We start from the raw sequence: 17,618 nt of genomic DNA on the forward strand, positions 1-17,618 counted from the left end.
GTTTCCCCCTGGGTCACTGTGACTAATGAGAATATTTATCACTGTGGAGACCAGAGTGCTCTCTCACCTGGGCCGCTCATCCATTTGGGAAAGTGAATTTTGTGCATGAGGTGCGATTTGGGGAAGTGCTGTTTGGTATTTGATTTGGTTTCCGGATGGCTTAACACAAAGCCGTTTGCACTGTCTGGGTTGTTTTTACCGTAAGATCCATCAGCTATGAAGGAAAATGAATGTATAACCAGATCCATTCATTATGTCCTTTCATTTACCTCCTTGCTATCGTGACCACCTCTCCAAATCAAATTATCGGTAGACCTGCAGACCCCCTCCGACAAACCCCCCCCCCCCAAACCCCCAGCGCTTGCCACCACGCTGGGGCCGATCCCCGGTCCGTCGACCGCTCGGATTCTGTCCTTCATCGACGAAAGAAAAAAAAAAAGGAGATGAATATTCTGTCATTGAAGGACAATCTGTCAGTCCCGCCTTCATTAGGGATTCTGTTGCGAGATTGGTAATTACCAGTGGCCCGGACTCCTGGGCCTACTTTTTGTGACTGCCGTCATTTAGGGGTTTTAATTAAATGGCCGCTCGCGACACCGTCATTACCCGGGTATTGATAAAGTAATAAGTCTCACCTGGGCGCGAGGGGAGGGCTGGGGGGGTCATTAGTTGGCAGTGTGAGGAGAGAAGGGGAGATCTAGAAGGAAATAATATATGTGTGTGCTGGGGGGGGGGGCTGGAATAGCTCCTGCCGTGTCAGCTGATTGCTCTTAAATAATGGCGGCCGTGACACGGGGAGCGGGGACTGGCGCTGATGCTCGCACGCGAGACAAAAACAAGCGGCTAATTGCCTCCCACGCTCTCGCCGCACAGCTGACTCCCTCCCGCCGCAGCCGCCAGGCTGCGCGCCCCCCCCCCCCACCCCCCAGCCGCCCCCCACCCCTCGCCTGGCGCTGTGCTAATGGCTGTCTCCCACTCTGTTCCCCGGCCCTGATTTTCTGAGAGGCTTGGAAGGAAGAGGGGGGGGGGGGGGAGTAAAGCATTTATAAACAAATAAACTACGTGATGCTCTGTCAGTGTCCAAAATGCCAGGGGTCAGGTGGGTACGTGGATGAGTGCGCGTACAGGCATGTTAAGATTGTCCGTGTAAACTACATGACTGAAAACACGTTTTTTTTTCTTTGGGGAGGGAGTTCATTATGCTGGTTTAAACACTGGAAGAAGAAACACAGGAAAAGTGTAACAGAAACCACTGAAGCGAGTGGCTTGTGTTTTTACCCAAACGCATCTGCTGTATTTCTGACATTCCCCCCTCCCTCCGTCCCTCCCTCAGGCCCCGGAACTGGCTGCTGCTGTCGGACGTGCTGAGGAGGCTGAGAATGTCGCCGGCAGCGTTCCGAGCGGCGTTCCCGCACATCGACGTGGTGACCGTCGCCGAGGCGGAGTTCTACAGGCAGGCCTCCCTCAGCCAGCTCTTCTCCTGCCCCGAGGAGCTGGAGGGCTTCACGCCCGACAGCAAGGAGCTCCTGGACCTGGTGGAGATCAGCGCCGAGCTGGCCACCAGGCTGGGCTCCTCCCTGGAGTGCCTGGACAATCACTGGGATCCCGTTGCCGTGGAGAGGTCATGACACCCTCCCTCCCTCTCTCTGGAGGGCAGCCCTGGACACGCACAGTCTGTACATAGGACCAGAGGAACGCGGCTGTCAATGGCCTAGCTCTTCCAGAGCTCAAGGAAACACAAATGCGCAAGATATGTCCTGTACCATTCAGAAGGAGACCTTTAATTTAACAATTCTTATTTTTATAAATATATAAATATATATATATATAACTATATAATAAATATAATTCTTTTTCGATTAGTTGGTTTTATTTTATATACACTGCCTTCCCTTCCCCTTACAAAAGAAAAAGTTCTGTTTTCCACTGCTAATTTTTGGGCTGAGAAGCTGGTTTGAATGGAGAGGCCGCGTTGAGGCTATGAACAGTCACGTGGGACTACAGTGGGACAGGCTCTCGTATGGTTTATTTTAATTTATGCAGTGCACTTCTTTGTTGGTTTACAGACTTGCCTACCTTAGTCAGGTGAATAAACATGGTTTGAACGCTAGTTATTTTTGAATATGGAGTTTGTATTCGTAGGAAACACGTCCTTCTGTGTCATTTCTCCATATACGGCTCCTCCTTCAGGAGCACTTATGTGTTCAAACTTGCTTTTTTTTCTCCTTTTATCTTTTATTTAAGATAAGAATTTAAGATATTTTCATGTGTCTTTTGTAAAGTAATAAAGAAGTTTTAATGATAAAATGATATAAGCTGTTTAACAGGAAACGTGCTTGAACTTGTAAATAGCGGGGTGTCGATTACAGTACTGTCTGACTGGTGTGTTTATTGTTTTTGGAGACGTGTTTAAACTTTGTAATTAAAAATGCCCCATTTGTATTTATATTTTACAAAAAAAAGTTCCTTTAAAATAAATGGCAATAAAAAGAGAATCTCCAACACCTACAGTGCTATGTCGTTGCTAATAGTTCCAGCATCTTTATATTTGTGGCATTTCCATGCCATGGTGTATTTGTGTAACGGCGAAGCACACCTGTATTGTGGCTCTAAACATGACCGTATCGCTTACCAAAATGCAATTGTGGCACCACGTGCTAAAACATGGAAAAAATAAAAACATTTGAAAAATAATATTTCCTTGACCCTTGAAAGTAACAAATACCGCCGACTTCGCAAAACAAATGCAAGGGAAAAACCAACAGAACTTGTTCACGCGACTGATCTTTAATATCCTAAAACAAAAGAGAATCCTTCTGCGGCTCTGACTTACAAGGCGAGTTCACTCAAGGACAAAGCCGTCATAAAAGTACGTCAGAAAATGGCTTAAAGCGGCCAGTTAAATGAGCACAGAAACGCATTACTCACGATATACAGCAGGCCCCCCTCTTTGCTTTCTCTGCCTTTAAAAATGCAAATTGATGTGCCGATACGGCGGTTTTATCGCTAAGCGGCCAGGTGGCCATTAAGCCTCATTCTGCTAGTCTGGACGGCCGAGCCCTTCTCCGCGCGACGCGAAATTACTGATGGCACAGACGGCCAACTGTGAGCTTTGAAGCCTCGAAATGGAATTTGGAAGCCAGGGGTAAGAATAATGCGCTCGTCCTGCAGGGGAAATGCAACGGCCACTTGAGGCTTGATTAGATTTGGGCTAACTGCAGCAAGTGGAAAAATTGGTGCAGAGGCAAGGGGACAGGGGAATGGGGGTGGGGGGTCGGGGGTGGCAGGTGGACTCGGATTATTTGGGCCCTGCCAATCAATACCTGCCATCAAGGCAGTGATACAGTAGGGATAATATGGCCCCTGCTCACTTGTAAGTTCTCAAATGTATTTTATAGCCACCCTTGTTTAGCCTTCTGTTTTCCTTTGTTTACTTTTGCTATCTAATTTGATAGTTTTATAATAATAAGAAGAATAACAACAATAACAACAACAACAACAACAACAACAACAATAATAATAATAATAATAATAATAATAATAATAAATGAAAGTAATGCATGATTCCTTAATTATCATGCAGCAGGAAAATAAATGTCTCTTCACAGAGCAATACCTCAGTTACATTTTTGTACCAGAGCCCAGTGATGCTTGTAGCAATGTGTTCTTGATTTTTTTAAACCGATGGTGACAACATATGTTCCACAAACCTGTGGTCTCTCTCTCTCATATGCACGTAGGCACATGTGCAGTGCACTGGATCACCCTGGCAGCAGGAGTAAGGCTGGGTAAAACGGAATTTCTCAAGGCAGATCTCTGGGAGAGGCTAATCTCCATAGTTGCTATGAGGGGCATTAGGCTGCTAAGTATCAATATCCCTTGGCTTTTCTCTGCAGGCTGAGTGCAGTGTCAGAAATGACGTGTGTGTGTGTGAGTACGTGTGTGTGCGTGTGTGTGGGGGGAGGGGAAATTATGTGCCGCAGACTAAGTAGTTTCATGGTAATCTGCTTCCCCTAGGCTTCTGCTTATGAGTATAGCATTTAGTATAGGGCTATCACGGCAATATTTTGCACGCACACCCTTACTGATGCGCCGCAACTGACTATTAAATGGGCTTTGTAATTGGGAGCTGGACCAGTCCTGGAGTAGTCATGGCTGTGGTTCCTTTAGACAGACGCTTTAAAGACTGACGTCAGCTCTTACGATTGTGACTTAAATTTTGCGCATGCAATTATGCAGCATGTGGCCTGTAGGTCTGCTTGCGTTTTGCAGTAAACTGGAGCTCAGTATTATATGGGGGTTGTGATCACATGCGTGTTTCCAAAACTGATCTCCAGGATCCAGGCTTGAGCTAGAGCTGCAAGATTGCAAGACTGCAATAGTGTGATCTGGGAAATGGCTTTTAAAATGGAGGTGTACCTCTATTAAGGTAGTGGCCTAAGCGTTGGAGCCGTTTTATTTTAGTGCTGTGTTCCAATTAATTATAAAAGGCAGTTTCTCCGACTCCTAAACCGTGGCTCCATATCGTCACCCGCTGTGGCCGTAGTAGGACAGTGACTCGCAAAGGACTTGGCAACCGGGAGTGTTTTGCGTGGTGTGAGGGAAGGTGAAGGGAATGATGTATGCATGGTTAACCCTGCCAAGACAGGCGTTATGCCTCACAGATTCTAATTATGTGAGCCGCCTCACCTTTGCCACCTTTTTTTAAAGCTCTCTGGCCAGGGATTGTCAGGTTTAGCGGTTTCGGCTCCGCCGAATGTTTTTCTTCGCTGAAATATTTATCACGTGCATTTGAACGTTTTTTTTTAAGCCAAGGGTAAATCAGGAGGGGAACATCTGCTATCCGTAGGGCCCAGAAGCATCAGATCTCCCTTCTCTCCGCACGCATTAATCTTCCCAGGTATTCCAGACAGCGCTGCGCGGAAGACGCCATGAAGGCATCGCCTAAAAATACTGACGTTCTGCAAGACTGACAGTTAAATTTAAAACGTGCCTACATTCCAGATCTGAGGAATGCCCGATGCGCAGCCATATCGGGCGAATGATAGAGGACCGGTAGGAATTTTCCATGCCCTGCCAGTGTACTGATGGTGCAGGATAGCGAGTGAACTGGACCTCTGCCCAACAAATTCCATTCCAGATATACAGGAATGGAATGGACGCATTTCACAATTAGAACACGAGCTCATTATCATGTTCAGTCACTTGTCGTAAAGCAGGATTCTATCCACGCGATTAAGGGCTCCCTGGTGGCACATCCCCCGAATGCACAACTTCTCTGCATCAGCCTCACTCTTCAAGCTTATGACCTCCCAGTAGGGCTCCCCAATCCCAGTCCTGGAGAGCCACAGGGTCTGCTGATTTTCCTTTTCCACTTAAAAAAATAAATAAATAAAATTACACACCCAAGAATCCAGGAGATATAACTGTGTAATAAAGTGTTTCAATCGACCAATTGGGTTCTGAGTAGCAACAAAACAGCAGCAGAAGCTGCAGCTCTCCAGGAACAGTGACCTGCTTTACAATACAGCAAGTTTATTGACCAGGATGATACTAGATAGGTCCAGCCATCTTCAGGGGAGGATCTGGTGTATGTGGATCTAGAGCTGGGGGGATGATTCAAATGGGTAAATTCTCATGATCCATCAGCTACCAAGGAACCTAAAACATGGTAGAACCAACCAATCAGATTTCAGAATGTTTAATGAAACCCAATCTCACAAATTAGCTTTCCTTTCTAGGTGCTCTAGAGCAGTGGTTCTCAAACTCGGTCCTGGGGGACCCCTGTGTAATCTGGTTTTCATTCCAACCTCAACGGCAATCCCAGAATTTTAACAAGCTGTTCATTTTTCTTAATTAGGTGCTTTTCATGTTTTAGAGCTGGGGTTCCAGAAAGGGCCTGTGTGATAATCAATCAGTAGAGTCATTGCTAAGCACCTTGATTAGTAGCATCAGGATCAGGTGTGTGCACCCACAAAATGCTTTAGTGACAACTTCACCTGCTTCAGTGTGAGACTTCACCTGGACAATATTTGGTCAATCTCTCAGTGTTTTTCCCGTAGTTTTAACCAGGTCGAATACTTTTCTAGGGTTACAGACTTTGACGGTCACAGTTTTTGGCGTAACACCGTAGCTGAGCGTGGGCAGGCGATGGGAAGGAGGGGCACCCGTGTTATTCCAGGTCAATCAACGCAGAGCATGTGGAAAGAAACGCGCAACGCCCAGACAGCCTGTTCAGATAAAAGGGTAAGAAGCTCACTTAACTTTGTTTTGAAAATGGGTTGCATTATTTTTCCCTTAATAAAAAACATTGACATGTTTGATAGACCTTGTGGGAAAATATAAAATAGCCAACAATAGTATAATGGGGGACCTTTAAAAACTAAAATATTTAAAGTATTCATATTTAACCTTGTCATAACACCATTAGATTTGACGAGGTCAAATTGAAGCAAAAGGAGAGAATAGGTGATTGAAAACAAGCAAGAGATTTAAAACTTAATTCAGGAAAACCTGCATGGTGTGGCAGTGCCCCAACCGATGTAAATAAGCTGTTCGCCTATGACCTGCTAACTGAAAATTGCTACTGTAGCTTGCCTGTGGTGGTCCGAAATGTATTTTACTGTATGGAAATAAATTTCTCTTGATGAAAGCTCAATGCTCGATGGTTCTAGTTAGCCAATGTTGTAACGCCAAGAGAAAGTGGCACCTTGCCAAAGAAAGCAAAAGATCGGCTAAAAACGTTACAGCTTGCATCAGCACCTTATCCTTAAAACAAGACACCTGGTTTGGTATTAACTAGCGAAAACGCATCCCGCTAAATGCCAGCGGTATTTCGGGTGTAGCCTATTGAATCTCATGCAGTCAAAGTAGTACAATCGATTAATTATATTTTGCAGCATCGGGGTCTGCCAGGGTGATAAATAAATACATTCATAGGATTTAAAAAATGCCCAGCTTCAAAATTAAGCAGGGCAGGGATTTTAATTTACTAGTCCAAACCAATCTCAATATGACCCCCAATATATCATAATATACTGTAAGATTTACAGAATAAGTTATACGTTATCAACTATAAGTTAAAGACCCCGTGCAATCAAAATAATTTAATAACTATAAATAAAGAACAAAGATTTACAATACTGTTATATTAAATATTTATCCGAGTTTTTTTCCATCCTGAATGCAATCAGTTCTTGTTCATTGTAGACCTTGTTATTGACGTCAACAAGGTGATCTCCCTGCCCATAGACATATATATGTCTATGTCCCTCCCCCCCATAAATTAACGGCGATGGAAAATTAGCGCGTTTCAGGAATATGTTAATGTGCCTGTTTATCACTTTACCAGTACTGACTGTACTGTAGGGACTGCAAAGACATCATGGCTTGTTGTATAAGCAGATGTGTGAACAGTTTTTTTAAATAATAAAAGTAATTAAGTAATGTAAAAGTTAAATGTAGCTTTACAAAAAGGAATACATCATTGCTCAGATGGAATAACTAGCAAAGTTAGCTGGCTAATGTTATGCTGTGTCAGTAGGGAACTTTCACAATAAAAGTTAGAATTTACGCTTTCTGGCAAAATTGTTTTCGTGTTGAATGCAACAGTTGTCATCTGAACATGATTTTGTGTTTAGCAATTGAGTATACTTGCAAGTTTTGAATTAATTTAATCTCTTGGTCAAATAAATATGTTACTGCAATATTTGTTTATAGTCCAAGGGTGGGCAAGTCTGGTCCTGGAGGGTTGTGTGTATGTAGGATTTTGCTTTCACTAATTACCCTGGCTAATTGGCTGCATATGCCAACATTGGTTCACTTGTAGATTAGATCACGGTAAAATTCTTCAATAGGGACATGAGCAGTTTCAGCTGGCATTCACACGCTTATCAACAAATGCAGATAAATGTCAGAATGGCGTAAATGTTAGGGCTAATTAAGTAATTAAGGCCCGACGTTTGCTTGAAAATCAGAAATACGGCCCCTGCTCCCCACTTCTGTTCACGTTTGTTGGCCAGTACAAATATTGCTCGCCTGCAAAGGCTAAGGACTCTAATTCTAGAGTAAAACTATAGTGAAATGGCTTCCTCAGAATGTCTACTGTAAGAATCAGTTAACTGGCATTGTTGCTGGCTCTTATCTACTGTACATCCACCCTAATTTGCATATTGAGATCACAAGACTTGTGGTCCTCAGTGTACAGTTGAAGGAAAAGATTCAAAATTCCAACTGCATCGTAAAGTACAGTTTCTGAGCTCCTAGCTGTGATTCTAGGATGATGGACGTCTCTTAAGGATGTGAAAATTTTCAAATTGGGTATTTTGTATTATATGGTTCTGATTTTTTAAACAAACTTCAATCAGGCAATCACATTGACACAATGCAATGCATTGCAATCTGGCCGAAGTCGTTCATTTTCAGTGGCGGGGGTTGTAGCACCATATGGTCGTGTTTGTGGGGTTGCAGTCGTGCTATGACAAAGGGCTGCATGCGGTGGATTTTTCCTGCCTTTGCAGGGGGGGTTCTGCTGGGGAGGCATGGTGGAAGAGCCCTTTTTATTGACATCGAGGGAGGAAATCTGGTATTTATGCAGCACACCCAGATGGGCTTGGTTTGATAGGCTAGTAAAATTCAATAATTATTATTCTTAGAAATTTAGACATTAAAATGTTCTAATTTTGACAATGATGTGTTGCTTATCACATGCTAAATTTTTTCTAGTCTTCAAAATCACACCTATTTTAGTCTATTGCCTTTTAGCCAAAGCTAGCCTATCCATCATTTTTCATTAAAGGAAAAACAATTGTTGAACCAAGCTACGGGTTTGGAAAAAAATGTATTTCACATACATTTTAGAATGTATTTTATGATGCGTTTCAAATGCATGGCAAAATGTGTAAAAATGGGCTCTCGTATATCAGTAATGTATTTTCAATATACAGTATGTGAAATAATGAATTTGTTCACGGTATTGCATTTTTTTTTTTTTTTTACACAACTTGAAAAGAGTCTAGCTAGCAAGTGCGTGAGATTTTTTTCTGAATACCTTTGCGCTGCTTGAATATTCATGTAAATGTTAATATATTAAAATTTAAAAAAAATCTACAGTCAACATCCTTCCTGTGCAGAAGCTTCAGTTCCCTAAAACCCACCCACCCACCCACAGAGACTGTTCTCCACTGCATCGTAGGAATGTTATCAGGGCCTGTAACGTGAGCCAGCCACGCGGCGATCTCATCCCATCAGCCCCATTAATAGCAGCTCAATTAAGGGATGCAGACGAGAAGTAGACGAGGACAGTGAGAAACTGCAGGGAAATGATGGGTGATGTGAGCTCGTAATCACACCTTCTCTTCCTGGATGAAATGGCTGGATCTTTTTGAAGGGCTGCGAATTGAACCATACCTTCCATTAACAGCCTATTATTGTTATTATTATTATTTGGACTTGACTGAATAAATCCTCTGCCATGTAAAGTTAACCATATACTTGTTGATTAGAATGGTGGCGCAGGGGCTGCCAAGTTTCCCGAACCGTCGAGCTGAGCAGAACAGTGAGAAATGAGCTCTTCGGGGTGTGCGTTCGGAGGGACGGAGGCCTGTTGAAACCGCGTCAGATCTGCGGCGCGTGGAACGGCGTGCGTGTGCGCGGCGCTCTGAAGGCGATGAGACGCGATGGCCGCGGCGCGCCGGGGATATCGGACGTTTCCCCGGCGACCTAGGAGCGGGCTGCGGGGTAGGGGAGCGCTGCTGTCAGGACGGCACCAGAAGATTAATGTCTACCCTTCATCACAGCGGGGGGCTCTGTCTGCGTTTCGGTTTTATCTGTGTGTGTGTGCGTGCACGTGTTTGTGTGTGTGCGCGCTCCTGTGTGTGTGTGTGCGTGCACGTGTTTGTGTGTGTGCGCGTGCGTGTGTGCGCGCGTACGTGTGTGCGCGCGTGCGTGTGTGAGTGCGAGTGTGTGTTTGTGTGTGTGTGCGCTCCTGTGTGTGTGTGTGTGCGCGTGTGCGTGCGCGTGTGTGTGTGCGTTTGTGCATCTGTGTGTGAGTGCGAGTGTGTGTTTGTGTGTGTCTGTGTAAATGAACACTGAAATGTCCATTGGGGCTGAGGTCTGATAGCCATAATCATTATGTAATCTCATATTACTTGCTGCGGGAAAGCACTCATTTTCAGTGCCAAATCATAACACGATTTGAATATTCATAGTCCATTACTTTTTTTTTTTCCATTCCAACCGAAGCCTTTTAGGAATCTGCTTTTGTGCAGCTCAAATGATCAGCAACACCATTTGCGCGTAGATACAGATCACAGTAGTATGTATGCAAATACTGACTTAAATATTCTACGGTAATGATTGGCTGTAGAACCGCCCAGTTCATTCTCGCGGAAACGAATTGCCTGCTTCTCCGTGTCTACAGCTTACGCGACTGTCAGCTGGACGGCAGGGCCCCCTGCCCTATATCGCACCGGCGCTGGATACGTGTTTACACAACCAGATCAATGAGCATTTACTCACCGAGCCAATCTAAACAAACAGCGTCTACGCCCACACAAACAAACCTTGTGTTTTCCCGAAAGTGCTCGATGGCACCTGAACCCCCCCGAATCCCGAAGTCAGATTGCAACAGAGCAACAATTCCATCAGGTGAGGTAATCTATTTTCTCCTGGCTATGCTTACACGTGGGGGGGGGTGGGGTGGGGGTAACGAACGTGTCCGAGCGTGGCCCAGGCGCAGAGCAGATGCGTACGACGCGTTCGCCTCCCCGGGTCATGCGAGGGTCATGTGATGTCACGCGTCTCGTCGGCAGGAGGGGGTGCGCGGTGGCAGCGCGCCACGTCTGCGTGGAAGGGCCGGGAGGCTCCTGGAAGCCAGGGGGCCCCCGGGGCCTTCGCCAGCCTGCTGTCGGGGCCTTTCCCCGGGGCCGGAGAGGCGGCGTTCCCCTCGCCCACGCGACCCGGGCCCAGATGTTGCCGTGCCGATTGGTTTGGCGGGGGCGCTAATCGTTGAGCCTCATGCTGTTTTGGGGTCCGCGGTATCTGAATGTGTCCTGTCCCATCTCATCCCCTCTCATGCGCACGCACCTCGTCCGGCCCAGAGATTTTTACTTTTTGGTTTTTCGGCCTGAAAGAGAGAGAGCGCGCTTGGCTCTCTCAGTGAAAGGGCTTCTACATATTGATAACCTTTTGCGGTGTTTCATGGAGAATTAACTGTGGAATTAATATTTATTTCTATCTGCCGATTTATGTACGAGTAATGATCATATTGATCATATCATAATTAAAATGGCTGGTGATTGGGTGACCAGATTTGATGTTTGTTAAAGAATTCTCCAAACTGGGCATTTGAGACTCATTGCTTTGAGGGCAGGCAGTTTACAGTATGATCATTAAAGATCACAGATGAAATATTACAGTGGTGGCTTAACACTTTATTGGAATGATGGTCATAAATGTAATTCTCCAACTGCCCTAATTCCTCCACTTTGCTACAGAATTCACTCATAAACCCACCTCCTCAGAGAGTATGCCCAAGTTTTACATTAGCCTGTGTGGAGACACATTCAGCTAATCGGTGAGAGATTTCTAATTAAACACAGATAGTATTATATAGTACTGCAATGTAAGTGCACTGGCTTTGAGTTATATCTCAGTCAGCTTGGTTCATTCTACATTATGCATTGTCAGTACTCATTCTGAATACATTATCATGGCATTTCAACTGGATTTATGACTGCCATTGGTCCCAAAACAAAACCTAAGCATGAAATGGTTAATAACAAGCAGTTATTTGTAAAATGAAACGCATATTAATTTAACATGCCACCTTTCCACAATTTTTTCATGGTCAACTGCCATCACCTGAAATGTTATTGCAAAAATACAAAAATAAGTCTTGTATTCTTTTCTGAGGGAAGTCTTGTTTTTCTTTTTCTAAAGGGAGCAAAAACTTAAAATGACATTTTTGAACAGTTAAAAAAAAAAAAAAAAAGCAATATTTGGGCACCCATAAGTATGCACCCTGAGCCATATTTGAGCGGAGGGGAGGGGGGGCTGCTTACTTAATTAAAAATCAATTAGATGACATTAGCCAAGGTAATTATTCTCCCCCTCGTCAGAGGCATTGTAGCGCAGGATAATCCCCTCCTTATCTATTAGCAGTGACATTGAAGGCAGCCGACCACAGTGTCACATTCCAGTGGAGGGGAGAGAGAGAGAGAGAGCGAGAGCAAGGGATGGATGGAGGGAGGGAGAGGGGGAGGGTGAGAGAGAGAGGGATGGATGGAGGGAGGGAGGGAGGGAGAGAGGGAGGGGAGTGAGAGAGGAGGGAGGGAGGGAGAGAGATGGGACACATCTGTCAAAGCGAGGATGCGGGGCACGTGCGGCTAGGGGGTGGTAATGTGTGTGGGGGGGGGGTTCGCAGCTTTATTGCAGCTGTCGGGGGCGGTGTGTGTGTGTGTGTGTGTGTGTGCGTGCGTGTGTGTGTGCGTGTGTGTGTGCATGCATGCGTGTGTGCTGGGTGGGTCTGCTTGTGAAAGACAATCACACATTTCCAGTTTTAAGAAAAGCAGTCTCCTTTGGATTGAATAACCTCTAAACTAATTAATTTGCGGTGGGGTGGAGGGAGGGGGGTTGAGGGGGGAGGTGGGGGGGGGTGACCGCCTTTCAGGGCACCGCGCGGTTCCGTTGTGCCGCTGAGCGAAGGGTGGGCGTTCGCCTGCAATTTCAGACAAAAGGTGGGGGAGTCTGAAAGAGCTGCATTATTCCCCTCTCTCTCTCTCTCTCTCTCTGCTGAGAGGAAATCAGAGAGGGAGTCTCCAGGGACCAGGGCAGAATGTAAAAGCAGACCGCACACTCCGCCAGGTTATTACTGCTTAAACGCAGCACGGGTGGGGGGTACATTTTAGGGGGGGGGGGGGTGATCAGAAAGGGGGAGATGGACTTATGAAGGAGGACATACCTCTGTGCCACGGGGCCTAAATCCCTGCAGAAATTTCACAGCACTTATTATTATAGTTATTTAAATGTTATTACATGTAAATGATGGGTCCCCCAAGAAAACTTTTCCTCAATTGAAACATTTAAGGACATTTTACAAACTTGCAGTGCCTTTAGCTACCTACACATACGAGCATTATTTATTCATAACTACTTATTCAGTGGAATACTGGATAATCTACTTATTGCACTTAATGCGGATGGTTACGCAACAATTTATTGCCAATACGAGCTCCCAAAAACCAAATTGAAAGTGCAGCTAAAAATGTTTTAATTAAAAAAAGTGAGTCATGACTATAAAGGCCATTCCACTGGTTTCCAAGCCAAGGCGCAGTCTCTGTAGCAGTTGACACCATCTCCAATGAAGTCATGGGTTCACTCCATGTGAAATTATTTTAACATGTGCAGTCAACAAAAACAGGGCACATGAGCAAAAATAGAGTAGCTTATATTATTTATTCTAATTTATACTTCAAAAACATCAAACAAAGCCCAGTGTTTCAAAGCACCTTTCTCATGGGGGTGATAGAATGGCATATCGATCACATGGGCGCTAAATTAGATAGGATACAGGTACAGAGCAGTCAGCTGGGAGCGATGGCCACCCTATGACCAGTGTGTGCCAACTGGCATGAGCAGAACGTGCTCATTTCTCTCACTAAAATCAATTATTCAAGTGAAGTACAAATACTGTAGAGTTTCCGCTGGAAATTCAGGCTTTGGGTTTAGTCATTTCTGTAGGTCTGAATATAACTGCCCACTTAACCTGGTGAGATTTCACCCATCTCACGCTCCAGCTTGAGGCTGTAGACATGAAAGGGAGTTGGATCATTTCAGTTGTATTTCATACTTAAATGAAATAGCCTAAAACATATTTATGAATTGTATAAGTCAGCTTACTTATTGACAGTTTTTCCAGGACGAAAGGGAAGCTCCCAAATTTAACCCACAACCTTTACCTTTCTGTGAGAGGTGGCAGGAAGAACTGCCACTGCACTAAAATCCACCTCCACCCCAAACTCCCCTCGTGCTCCAGGATATAGCGTCTGTGTTAAAACTTCAGCGCTGGTCTGAACTTCCAGGGAAAAAAAGAGTAGGAAAGTGAGCCCTGCGAGTTTCATTTTTAATCTTTCAGAACGCTTCCAGGTACACACTGAAGCAAGCGTTAGCTTTAGCAGCGCTTGGAATCGGCGGAAATGAAAATCCAGGCTTTCCGCCTAGGACGGCACGCCTCGCGCGTTCAAAGGTACGCTTGTGCTGAGGGAGGATTTTATAAGGCGCTGTGTGCAAACAAACCCTCGTACAGGAGTCGCACGCTCTCTTTAAAGATCCAGCCATCTGTTCTTCCAGTCGAACGCTCACGCACAGCGGCAGCGGCGGCGGCGGCGGCTTCGCGGTTTGCACGGCTGAGCGCTGGACGGGGAGCCGCGCTGGAGCGACTCGGGCGGGGCCGGATAGCGGGGAGCAGGAGACGGACTCCGGGCGGGTCAGATTGCAGGAAGTCCTTTTGCACGCAGCGGTGCCTGGAGCAGCCGCTATTAATCAGCGAGTTCCACCTGCAGATCGTTATGGATCGCTTACAACAATCACCGCGGAAACGCCAGCCCCGGCCTCGCGGGGCCCCTTCTAATTTCCCGAAGAAGCTCGGAACGGCGTTCGCTGCGCATAATTACACAACACGGCGTTTAGGCTGGACTCTGATCAGTCCAGCGCTGATCAGTTCTGTGCATTCCTACAGGGGCAGCCCTTTTCTGACCAGTAGGGTCTCAGAATCAGACCCTTTTTTTTATCTGAGCGGGAGAGCAAAGCCTATATGTTCAGTTATCACCGTTTTATGTGCCGGGTATGCTTGTTTGCAAGTCAGACGACAGCCGCGTCTTGTTAAAGTAAATGGAGCAGTGCACTTTATTTTTTATTTTGGCTAATTCAAGACGAGGCGCATTGCTGTTGGTTGAGTTGGACCCAATCTTGCACAATTATGTCTAACTACAATCGAGAGCTCTTTAATATCTCCTCTGTACATATCCATGTAAACACCATTAATTAGCCTTTATATGTTTACTAACATGAACCTTATGATGTTGACAATAATAATTTTGGATCAGTAGCTTTTATCCATACTTGGCCAGTCTTAAATGTCTGGGTATGTGCTTGCTCTGATCCTCCTGCGTGTGGAATAATGTTTTAATATTGCCCTGATGCGTTCTATGTATTTGCATTCTTCACAGGCAGTCAGTATTTTTACATTCAGATACCCACCTTTATGCCCTTACCGAACAACACGGTCTGGCTATCTCATGCATTCTGGCGCTTTTCGAACGTCCTTACCACACACGTGCAGAGAGAGGTCAGGAGGGGCTTGAGCCCTTTTAGACCTGTCACTCAGACAAGTGCCCTCCTGAATGGTGTCTTGCCCCCACCCCCTATTGCATTGTTTAAAAAAAAATTTTTTTTTATTGTTAAATAATCACAATTTGTAAGAAGGGAATTATAAAAGAAGGCATCCATGTTAAAAAAAGCAGGACCCCACTGCACACACCAAACGGTTTGGTATCCTAATCTAAGAGAGAAAAGCTAGCATTGAATGGTGATGTGTTCAGATGTCCTATGTGTCTATTTTGCCTTTCTGTGTGTGGTACTGGACTCAGTAAAAGGGGCTATGGGCATGTGCCAGCTCAATGTTTATTTAAAACAAAAATAGTGAAGGACAGGTCCATTATTTTCCATACACATTATCCGGCATCCCCAATAACTAGCTAGCAACGGCTTGTGCAGGTAAAACTCTGAAAATGAAAAACTTTCTATTGAGCGATATAATTGATAGTCACTTTATTTAATCTAGTAAGACAAATAGCCTCTAGCCCTTGTATTTAATAGACGCACGTTTTCATTATTGTATGATTTAAGAAATTATTAAGTGCCACTCTTAGGTTGCTAGTAAGAGTCAAATTGCTGCAGATGGTAGCGTTCCCAGCTATTTCAGGGTGATAGCTATCTTGTATGGACATCCATCCTGCTTTCCAGCCATTTTGTAATATATGAGCCACTAGTCTGATGCTACAGCTATTTAGGGAACATGTAAGACGTTTTCTGCTAAATAAAAAACTGAAAGATTTTGTTCACAGTCCAATTAAATGGTGGGAGTTTTGCTTTTCTTTCCCCTGCAAACTTTGTTCCTAACTATAATTCCATAGTTGCCAACGCGTTTATCATGTATTTCTGTCCCCCTCCATTTACAGAGAAATAAAGTGTTACTGCCCTTTCTTTTGAGCGCCTGTCCCCAAAACGTCCCTTGTCCTTACCGCCTGTATTAAATCGACGGGTGCAGCTTTGCTGCGCTTGCCAAGCGGCCCGACTTCCCTTCCCGAAGGCATTGTACGCGCTGACTGCGCTCGTAAACACTTTCGTAGCGCTTGGCTCGGAGAGAGCCGGCAGCTCCGCGCTTCCTCCGCGCTCCCACCATTATCCGTAGCAGGCTTCGGAAAGGGCGTCGCAGCGCGAGAACCGCTGAAAATACAGACAGCCCTCCCCCCGCCGGCCCCCCTCCCCTTCAGTTCTCACTCTCGCTCGCGCCGACTCCGCGGCTCAGGCAAATAAATTAGGCTGCTTTGAAAGGCGGCAGCTGCTGCCTGTGGCAGCCAAGACAGACGGACTCCTCATGTTTTTTTTAGGGCAGGAAGGAAAATAGACAAGGTCGCCAATCCCGGATTGCGATGATGTGAGTTTTTATATGAAAAGTAGAGGCAGAACTGAAAATACAGGACTGATACTAATTACTAAACACCAAAATTATATCTTAGACTATATGTTTTTATCACATAAATAGACTGGTCCTGTAGTGGCACTCCTTGATAAAGATGATCAAAAAAGGATTTATAAAAAAAAAAAAGGAAAATTTTTTTTTTTCTGAAGCGTTAAAATGTTTTGGTCCGTGAGGAGTTCATGGCTTCGTTTACCTCAACCAGCCCATAACACTGAATATTCCACACCATATTTCGCTCTAGGTATGAAGTCCTTTTCAAGATAAGCATCTGTTTTCTTGTGTTAGACCCACCATTATGGGATTTAATGCATACACAACATGTGTTTTGTTGGGGTACATGCGGCAGCATCATCATGAGCTGCATGCAGTCCCTTCTCACAAGCTTGAGCTCATGTTCATGCCACTCACACAGTTTTCATATTTTGAGGAGGTGCTCACGTTGTAAAAATCCAGTTTATGGCGTTTTTGCGACGACTTCACACCGGGATACATTTGTGTCGGTTTTTATATCCAGGCTGCTCTCTCATTGGGCGGAAAGGGAATGTGACGCCGCCGGAACTCTGTGCGGTGAGGAGCCAGCCGTGGGAATGTGAGGGCGGGAGACGCCTCGTCCCGCACGCTGTCAGTGCAGCCGCGATTTCGCGGCCTCGTCTCTGCTTTTTGTTTTGGATCAGGCTTTCTGGCTGCCTCCCGTGCGTTCCTCCCCCTGGCTGGCAGTTGGAACAGCCCCGCTCAAACCGCCTCATGAAGTCTGCGCGTGTTTCGGCCTGTTTTTCGTCTGTAAAAAGCCGAAAACACGCAAAACTAACCGACCCCTTGGGCCGGCTGAGGGGACCCAACGAGGCACCAGCTGCTG

The 17,618-nt window shown here is 45.4% G+C and overlaps 1 protein-coding gene and 1 long non-coding RNA gene across 7 annotated transcripts in view; both read left to right on the plus strand.

Moving 5' to 3' along the window:
• LOC118214185 (BCL-6 corepressor-like) overlaps positions 1–2,510 on the plus strand; it is a 64,744-nt gene extending 62,234 nt beyond the window's left edge. For all 6 annotated transcript variants that reach the window (XM_035393860.1, XM_035393865.1, XM_035393861.1 and 3 more), the window contains one exon: positions 1,334–2,510. In XM_035393860.1, the coding sequence (XP_035249751.1) occupies positions 1,334–1,628 (295 nt within the window). In that variant the 3' untranslated portion in view covers positions 1,629–2,510. The remainder of the gene's footprint in view (positions 1–1,333) is intronic.
• Positions 2,511–3,053: 543 nt separating this feature from the next.
• LOC118213871 lies at positions 3,054–17,354 on the plus strand. The gene is made up of 3 exons (XR_004762534.1): positions 3,054–3,145; positions 6,090–6,246; positions 17,277–17,354. It is a non-coding gene; the product is annotated as an uncharacterized LOC118213871 (long non-coding RNA).
• Positions 17,355–17,618: the final 264 nt, after the last annotated feature.

This window comes from Anguilla anguilla, chromosome 15 (assembly GCF_013347855.1).
Source record: "Anguilla anguilla isolate fAngAng1 chromosome 15, fAngAng1.pri, whole genome shotgun sequence".
NCBI classification, from domain to species: domain Eukaryota; kingdom Metazoa; phylum Chordata; class Actinopteri; order Anguilliformes; family Anguillidae; genus Anguilla; species Anguilla anguilla.